General features: G+C 34.2%; 1 protein-coding gene across 1 annotated transcript; it reads left to right on the plus strand.

Annotated features, from left to right (window-relative positions):
* The first annotated feature begins 385 nt into the window (after positions 1-385).
* LOC124530790 (polycomb group protein Psc-like) lies at positions 386-9,844 on the plus strand. The gene is made up of 8 exons (XM_047105079.1): positions 386-3,884; positions 4,789-4,957; positions 5,038-5,107; positions 5,577-5,757; positions 5,854-6,020; positions 7,926-8,221; positions 8,346-8,664; positions 9,567-9,844. The coding sequence occupies exons 1-8, from the start codon at positions 615-617 to the stop codon at positions 9,784-9,786; spliced, it is 4,692 nt and encodes a 1,563-aa protein (XP_046961035.1). The 5' UTR covers positions 386-614; the 3' UTR covers positions 9,787-9,844.
* The last annotated feature ends 160 nt before the right edge of the window (positions 9,845-10,004 follow it).

A 10,004-nucleotide genomic window follows, 5' to 3' on the forward strand; every position in this document is an offset into this window, starting at 1 on the left:
TCTTTATTATATTAAATTCACTTCATTCAAATAATATACCAACTTCAAATTTGTATGGATATTATATGGGTAAATTACATTAAATTCTGTACGGACGTGTAACATTAAAGAAAATATAAAAATAACTTTTTTTATACAGTAACATTCAGTCATTGGGCAAAACATCTGTTCAGCATTGTCAAAGCGCAGTGTCTTCGCGCCAAAATTAGTTTGTAATTAAAGGTTTAAAATAGTAGAATTTACGTGTATATCGACAGTAAGGTAAGTTGTGCGAATTTCATATATGATTTGTAAATTGTTGTTCTTTTCTTTATATATAATTATCGCTTAAATCTTAAGTAGTTATAGTTTTAAATCATTTGATTTTGTTGAGAGACAGGGCTGCCAACATTGCAAATATCAGTTATGTGATATGTCGACAGTGTCTATAAGTGTATGCGTCTTAAATATTATTGATTTATAAATATAAGCTCAAATGTTAAACAAATGAAATTAAAATGCGAAATATATATTAATAAGGAAGAATACGCCTCAAATAATATGTTATTGGAATTGTGAAATAAACAACGACATTCATTACAAAAATATCACGGATCTTGGTATGATCATCGAAAATGGTTACTTCTAACAAGCAACCAGATAAAAAAGTTGTTAAGATGGCTGAGCAGAATAACATAGCAGTGGTTCCTCAACGAACTCTATTAGGGGAAGTCAATGAACATATAACGTGTCCATTGTGTCGAGGTTATTATATAGACGCAACCACCATAGTGGAATGTTTACATTCATTCTGCCGAAGTTGTATAATAAAACACCTTCAAGTTAAAAGTTACTGTCCAGTTTGTGAAATGATGATCAATTCAGCAAAACCCAACATTAAGCTAGATAAAGCTTTACAAGATATAGTTTACAAACTTGTTCCTGGTTTATTTCAAAAAGAAATGGAACGACGTCAGCAATTTTATGCATCCAGGCCAGGACCAGCTGCATCAGCCACACCGGAACAACGTGGCGAGGATACAGAACGAATTATTTTTAGTCCTGAAGATGTTATTTCATTCTCTTTGGAATATGCAGATGCAACTGATGCTGATAGTATTTCTAGCAAATCATCTGATAGCAATGAAGCACAACCATCCTCATTGACTACTAGAAGATATTTACAATGTCCAGCTGTTGTTAACATTAGTCATCTCAAAAAGTTTCTCAGTATGAAATTTGATATTGATAGTACACAATTTGCTATTGATATTTTATACAAAAGAGTTCCTTTACCTGATTATTACACATTAATGGACATAGCTTATATATACAACTGGAAGAGAAACGAACCAATGAGATTTTTCTACCAAATTATTGACTATGTGGCAATACGAAACAGACTATTCGATATAAATAGAAAAGGTGGATCTCATTTTCCTGATCGAAAACCGAGCCCAACATGTACTGAAGATACAAATGCAAGTAGTCCAACTCCAAATATTAATGACCAAGTTTCTGAAGCATCTTCTGGTACTGACAGTCCCATGCCAGATGAAAATAATGTTAAGAAAACAGGTGATCTTCAAAAGAAAAGTGATTCATCAAGCCAAAGTGTTGAGGGTGGAAAGGATGTAAAACTAAATAATGAAAACAAATCTAATTTTAAGAAAAATGATGAAGAGGTTGAAAAATCACAGTTTTTGAATTCATTTGAATTAAAAGCAAATACTAACTCTACATCGTCCAAATCATCACCTGTCAAAACAAATGATTCTGATGCTGTCATATCCTCAAAGGATAATAGTCCTAAAACATCAACAACAACTCCTAAGATTGAAGAATGCTTAAAAAGAAAATTTGAAATTCCTAAAACATTACCAGAAATGAAAAAAATAAAAATAGAAATTGCTAAGGTACCAATAAATCAAACAAGTAATGTGGGAACATCAAAAACATTGAACTTAAAAGAAAATCCTCAAAAGGTTTCTTCTGATACTCCAAATATTTCCAAAACTATTGAAGAACCTACAAAAAATAATGTGCCACCTACAAATTTACAAACAACTCCTTCATTGCCCCCTAAGGATATCAAACAACAGCAGCAGCAGCCCCTTGTAAAACAACAGCAACAATCAGATAGTCCTGGACAAAAAAGAGCAGTAGCAGTCACTCATACTGTTTCATCTCCCAAGAGAAAACCATCTGACTCTTCTATGGTACCACAATCTTCACCCTTAGTACAAAAAACAGTATCACCCTTAAAGTTACAATTGCCTAAACCAGAGGCCCCTACAATGATTAAACAACCTGAAACACCAAAAGCAACAACTAAAAAAATGCCTGACCTTAAGCCAAGTACGCCATTAATTCCATCTACACAAAATAAACAACCACCATCTGGAAAATTACGAATGGATCTCCTAGCAAATAATTGTGATCCCACTATAGATAGAAGCAAAATATTATCGCAAGTTAAAACATCTCTTCCAATTCCAAATACCGGACAGCCTTCTGGGGATCCTCTAAAATCATTGTTTGATTCATGTAAAATTAACATACCCTCTTCGCTGTCAATAACTCTTACTGACCAAAAATTAGATCCTCGAAATCTCTCTGATACTACAACAACAGATACAAAAAAACCTGTAGTTAACAAAAATCTTTCAAGTGCTACTAGTTCTAGTACGCATAAAGTGCCAAGTCCTCCTGTACATAATTACATCGAAATACTTAAGCTACCTGACACTGATCCGAAAAAACAGAGTAAAGCTGAAAACATTGCTGAAAAAAGTAATTCTCAGAATAAAACAGAAAACAATGCAGTACCACCTAAAATACCTAATAAAAGTTCTGAAACATCTACTAAGGGACCTGTGCCTAACTTAAAACCAATTTCGGACACAAAATTAGGAAAGCAAAGTGGAAATTTCTCTGCCCCTATAACATTTCAACAAACTTTTGAACAACAATTGCAATCACTGCAGTCTGATAAAAAACCTAAAGTAGCAAAAAATAAAGCTCAAGTGCCGAAACTAGTACCAGCAACTCCAAAACAGTTTAATGCTGCTAACAAACTTAATAATTCTATTAACAAAAGTAATCCAAATATGCCTCCAGCAGAAAATAAGGCAAGCACAGCACTTGATTTGTCTACTCCACATAATATACAAAGTCAATTGGGACCACAACAAACAAAAGCTTTTGAAAAAATGCAATCAATAGCCAATTTGGCTAAAAAGCAAAATATGCATCCAAAAATATTGCCGCTTGCTTTGTCTCAAGCTAATGTATTTTCCAATATGTCAAATAGATCTCTAACTACGGGTGCTCAAACCTTAAGAGTTCCATCAACTAGTAGCATTAATCAGTTAAAACTTGATAAGCTAAATGCTAGTGGATCACAAATGACTTCTCCTAGACAAGAAACAAGTCAAAGAAGCCAAGTCAAGCATACAACCACTGCAAATCCAACAGTTCCATCCCCAAGTTATTCTAACAATTCAACGAGTAATGCCCAACCGTCACCAAGATCACAAACAAGGTCTCCTAGTTCATCTCCCAAACTAGTTATAGCTGAAGAAAAACAAGCCAGCAGTTTAGCATCAGAACACAACATAAACCAATCCAATCAAATTACAAGTACTCAATTATCAAATGCTAATCCTGCTAAAACAGAATCACCTAAAGCTTCCCCAGGGCCTTCCAAAGTAGGAATCAAAACATTAAAACCAATGATGCCTGCAGGTAAAGTGACAGGTATTCGACAACCAATAACTCCTAGTGTTAGTTCTAATCCAGCAATAACCAATCCTGCTGATTTTCTTTCAAAACCACAGTTGATTTCTCATGCTCATCAAGCAATATTGAGACACCAAATGGAAATGCAGAATGCTTGGCTCAATGCTCAAAGACAGTATGATTTATTTAAAAATATGTCCAATATAGCTCACCAAACACAAAATGAATTCAACAATAAAGATAAGCAGTGAATGGGATTAAATAGATATAATTATTATTAAGCTATCAATGTCACACCTATTGTTCAGTTGCAACTGATTCTGTATAATTGCAAATACGACAAGCAATAGAACATACACACAGCATAAGTAGTCTAACTCTATGAAACCTGGATTCATCATTTTGTTTTGTTCTACTATATAGTAGCTGATTTTATTCAATACTCATTCTTAAAATAATTATTGTTCAATTAAAATTATTTCAAATCCATTTTTATAATATATAAATAATTAGTCATATTTTGATATATCTTCTAATGGAGTTAGATTATTATTTGCTGAAAATTTTGTTGATTTTGTAAATAATCAATTACTAAAAACAAATTAATAATTATTTTAATGTCTGTTCTATTGTTTCTTGATTTTTTTAGATGTACATAACTAATTTAGTCAAAGTAAACAAGGTGTAGGATATATTTTTATATCATGTGACATTGAAATTTTCGTGTGTATGTTTACTTATTGTCAAAAAATAATTTTGTAAGTACTTGGCTAATCTTTATATTTGTGTACAATTAATTTTATTACTTAATCATAACATTTAATTAAGCGTTAGTTGTGTTAAATCTTTTAAGCATATAATTTATTATTAAAAGCAATGAAATGATTTTTGTCATTTACCAATGTGATGATCAATATTAATAAAAATAATATTTTGAATATTCGATTTTAATTTCAAATTCGACACCAAAATATTTATTAGACTATGTTGAAGGTAACGTTTATTGATTTTCGTTTAGATAAGTTCATAATTATGAGAAGTTTCAATTGGCTTTTTATTTTGTTATAGATGGCTGCTCTCCAAGCAACTATCCCTTTTAAATCTCGCAAGAGAACTAGTTTTAATGAAACTAAGGAAAAAACTAACAATGAAAACAAAGATACTTTGAACATCGTAAAAACAAGAAATAATCTAAAGAGAAATTTGGAAGATAAAGATTGTGGGGCGATTGTTGAAGGTCTGATAAATATTACAATTAATGCTCATTTAACTAGCCTGTACTATTATCATATGATTCATTGCATTTTATTTTTACAGAAAAATGTTCTCCAAAGAAGATTGTGAGAAAACATGAAGATAATGATAAGACCATTAGTTCAAATAAACAGTAAGTATTATTCATTGCTAATTTTACTTAGCCCCTTAACACAGGTGAGCATTAGTCCACTAGACGATTAGTGACATATTTCCAAGTACAAGGGTCATAAATAACATCCCCAATGTGGCACATGGCGATCACATTGGCGAAGCCAGGAGTTGTTAATATTTTTACAGTGTTGATCTTCATTGGCGGTGATTATCACTCACCGTCATATGATCTTTTTGCCAGTTTGAAACAATTGAAATTTTAAAAATTTAACATAGTTTACTATTTCTTGTGTATTTGAATAAACACATATGAGGTGTTTTTGGTTGACTGTACCCTTATATAATTCTTAATATCTTATTATTTAAATGTTGTGACAGCCTGAATCCATCATTATATGTCTAATCACTGAATTGTAGCTCTTAGAGTAATGTTAAATTAATTCTTGAAAGCATTTTAAATTGACTAATTTTTGTCGTTAATGTTTCAGAAATAGTTACTCTTCCAGTAAAGCCTTAGAGCCACTTGTAAGTCGAGAGAAAGAAATAGAATTCATGAAGAATTTTCTAACTGAACATCTTGACAAGGAGCAATCTGCATCTTTATATATATCCGGACAACCCGGTACCGGGAAAACGGCGAGTTTATCGTATATATTACAATTACCAAAGGTAAATATTGAAATAGAATATATATTGATAATGGATACATTTTATTTAATATGTGTTGTAACATGTAAATATAATTAATTCATGTTTTTGTTGTAGATAAAAGATGGCTTTAAACAAGTTTATATTAACTGTACAATGATGAAGTCAGCTGCTAGTATTTATAGTAGAATATGTAAAGAATTACAGTTGTCAACATCAAGCACGAGTGAGAAAGCATGCCATAATGCTATCGAAAATTATTTAGTTAAGAAACATAAAATGATGTAAGTTTATTATATTGTTTGTTATTAAATTCTATCTCAATATCACAGTTGTTAAAATAAAACATAATGTTTTAAGGAGGCTTTTTATATTTTCTTGTCATTTGACTATACTAGCGGCAAAACGGCCATCGTATCGATGGCCGTTTTGACACATTAAAAAAGTGATGTGAAATGTAAATTTATTATCGATATAATACAGTGTAAACTCCATGTAACGTCACTCGATTTAACGGCAAACTCTCTAAAGCGTCGAAATCAATTGGTTTTAGTTGGTTTAGCTTGTATTCCATACAATGATACACTCTACATAGCATCACACCCACTCTCAATAACGACAAAAATTGAGAAATAAAAATTAATTTTTTTCCTTTTAGTTGCTAAAATTAGAAAAAACTGCGCATCTGTGTACGTTCTTTTGTCGCTTTATTATTCTAGCCCTCAATAAACTCGATTGTCGGCACCACGCATTAGGAACTTTCTAAGAAATTCGTTAATTTGTTTACAAATTGGGATTGCTTGCACGTGTAGACTGTGACCATGCCTAATAAGTATGAGTCATGGATTACAACGTTATCATATGTATTCTACGATTGATGAGGTGGAAACAGAACTTGAGTTTGATAGCGACGACGACCTTCCATTAATTGAGTGGATTCAGCAGGTCAACATGGCAGGAAATACGGTAAATTTTCAAACCTACATCGAAGTAGACAACTGCCTGCTTACAACGGCTTCACTCACAGACATAGAAATTTTGGATTCAGTGAGAAAAAACTGAGGTTCAAGAACAAAGAGATGAAGAAGATGAGACGGATGAGCTTGAGCCTCCGCCAAGCGTTAAAGAAGTTCTGAAAGCAGCTAAATTACTTCCTTTATATAAGATATAAATAAAAAAATTAAAAATATACAACAAAATTGGTCGTGCAGCAAAAGGCGTCAGACAAAAATATCAGAGTATACGCAATAGCGTTCAAATAAGATATATATATATATATATATATATATATATATATTTTTTGTACATAACTACTAACAATAGACTAAAATAAACTTTTTTTTCGAATTCTGATTTTTCTTCTCTTCATTTAACGACCACTCTTTATAACGCCATAAAATGCACAGTCCCTTCAGTGTCGTTATATAGAGTTTACACTGTATATTCAAATCTTTGTTTTTTTGCAAGTAATTTAATTCAAGTTTTTGTTGCAAGTAGCATCTGATTAAAAAGGTTTAATAAAAAAAAATTAAAATAAGTTTAAGTAATATATTCGAACGAAATCAATTTAAACCAAAAATTGGAATTAGAATGTATAACTTTATAAACACATTACATACAAGAAATAAATTGATACAAAAAAGAAACCAAAAACACTAGTGGCTATATAGGCACTAGTGTGTTTGGTTTCTAGTGTTTAATCGGAGTCGTAAAAAAAAGTTATCTTCGTGATACCCTAATATTTGTAGTTTAGAAATCACATTCGATAAATTTTATGACTAACTGCACGTCACTATTGACAATAAAGAACAACAATTTGCTCCTTTGATGTAATTATTTATTAAATACGAAACTTCATGAGCGGGCAAACGTCAAAACCGCCATCATAGCGTGCCGCTACTATAAAATATATAATATTATTAACAAAACAAAATTACTTTTATAACAAATTTATTGGAAGGACATAAAATAATAAACATTATCAACAAAATACTTCAATCAATTTCTGGTTTTCTAATAATATTACAAAACAGTAAAACAATGATACGCCTGACCGTATTTCGCGCCACCTCCCGCCAGTCCCGCCAAAAAAGAGAAAGAATTTTAAAAGACATCTGTCAGCTTGACGCGTGGCGTTCGGAAAGTCACACTAATTCTCCTTATAATATTTTATAAATAATATATTACAGTCTGTTAGTGCTGGACGAGATCGACCAGCTAGACAGCAAGCGGCAGTCGGTGCTGTACACGGTGTTCGAGTGGGCGGCGCTGCCGGCAGCGCGCCTGGTACTGGTGGGCGTGGCCAACGCGCTGGACCTCACTCAGCGCGCCTTGCCGCGGCTGCAGGCCCGCTGCGCGCTGCGCCCCGCCACGCTGCATTTCCCGCCCTACACCAAGCAGCAAATCATCGACATATTCACGCATGTGCTGGCCACCGAGGACAACACTAATGTCTTTTCACCGGTCGCACTCCAGATGTTAGCAGGTACACTTTTGTCTAATATAAGCTACGACTTCTTGAAAATTAAACTGCTTTTTGAATTATAATGTGAATATCGCGTATTTTGCCGTCCTGTATTTTTTATATTTTTAAATATACATTTTTTTAGCTAAAATTGCCGCCGTGTCTGGTGATATGAGAAGAGCGTTAGACATTGGGCGGAGAGTTATCGATGTCGCTAGACGTAGTAAATTTTCGGAACATCACTCCGTAGACGACATGATGAAGGATACATCAGTGACGGTTGAACTAAAACAAGTGCTGGAAGTCTTGAACGACGTGTATGGAGGTGCGAGACACATCGAAACAGATGTGGACGACGGCTTACCGATGCAACAAAAGCTGATATTATGCAGTCTTATGTTGATGTTGACCAAAGGCAAAAACAGAGAAATTGTGATGGGAAAACTACATGATGTTTACAAAAGGTTAGTTTGATAACAATATTTCTTTAAATCCATTGAGATATTTATTTCGACATCTGTAAGAAATAGCATTGTAACTCTAGTTTAATAACTGCACAGTAGAAAGTCCAGATTTATATCTAGTCTTAATACCTTTAAAAATGTATGTGTCTTCCAATTTGAAATATTTCGAAACCTTGAACAGCTTGGAGGATTGTCAATGAGAGATTAGACCTACATAGCATTGTTTTAGCTTTAATCTAGATTTCTAGATGTAACAATTTAAATTCAAGATAATTATAACAATGTCATCTGTTCGTTTGACAAAAAAGGATAGGTTATTCACTGCGGGTTGAAGTTAAATTTGTATTATTACAATTTCTTTTACTAGATTAGAAACGATTTTGACAAAGAACTCATTTATATTGTTGCATGGAGCATTGAAGAATCATTCAGTAAAACTTGATGCCTTTAATTCGCAATGAAAACATCTAGTTTCTTGTTATATTATCGGGACTTCGCCAGGTCCCCTTCCTGTGCGGTTTCCTTTAAAAGAAAAATACATAAAAAGAGGCCCTTGATTAAAAAACTACGAGAATTTATTCCTTTGTACCTGTATTTTCTACAGCCCCAGCCAGATTTTTATATACGTCTGTACAATTCAAGACCATACCATACCATAACAACATTGTGTTGTGTTGTGGCTGGTTAGTTGTTCGGTTTAAAGATCTTTATTTCTCAAAAAGATTTACAAGAAAAGTAATTTAGTTGTTGATATTTTTATATGATTACTGCCACATTATCGAAATTAAAGCATATAATTGTACGATCGATTGTAGTATTAGAATAACAGTAAAAGAGGGGGGACATAATAGCCTGATTAAATGCAAATACATCATCTTGAACGAAAACGATCTGTCCCACAGGGTGGCGTCGGCGCGCAACATCGGCGCGTTGGACGCGGGCGAGATGGCGGGCGCGTGCTCGCTGCTGGAGGCGCGCGGCGCGCTGCGCGTGGCGGGCGGCGGCGCGGCGCGCGCGCGGCGCCTGCGCCTGCTGTGGGACGAGGCCGAGCTGGCCGCCGCGCTGCGCGACCGCCCGCTCATGGCCGCCATCCTCGCCGACACCGCTTGCCTCGCCTCGTAGGCGGGACCCCGCGCGTTCCATATTTGAATATTGCCGAGACTTGACCTATACTTAAATGTTAGCTTACGAGCCATCCTCGCCGACACCGCGTGCCTTGCCTCGTAGGCGGACCCCGCGCGTTCCACATTTGAATTTTGCCGAGACTTGACCTATACTTATATATAATATTAGCTTACGATATTGCCAACGGTGACACGTTCGTGAAACGTCATCGAAGT

Source organism: Vanessa cardui, chromosome 7 (assembly GCF_905220365.1).
Source record: "Vanessa cardui chromosome 7, ilVanCard2.1, whole genome shotgun sequence".
NCBI lineage: Eukaryota > Metazoa > Arthropoda > Insecta > Lepidoptera > Nymphalidae > Vanessa > Vanessa cardui.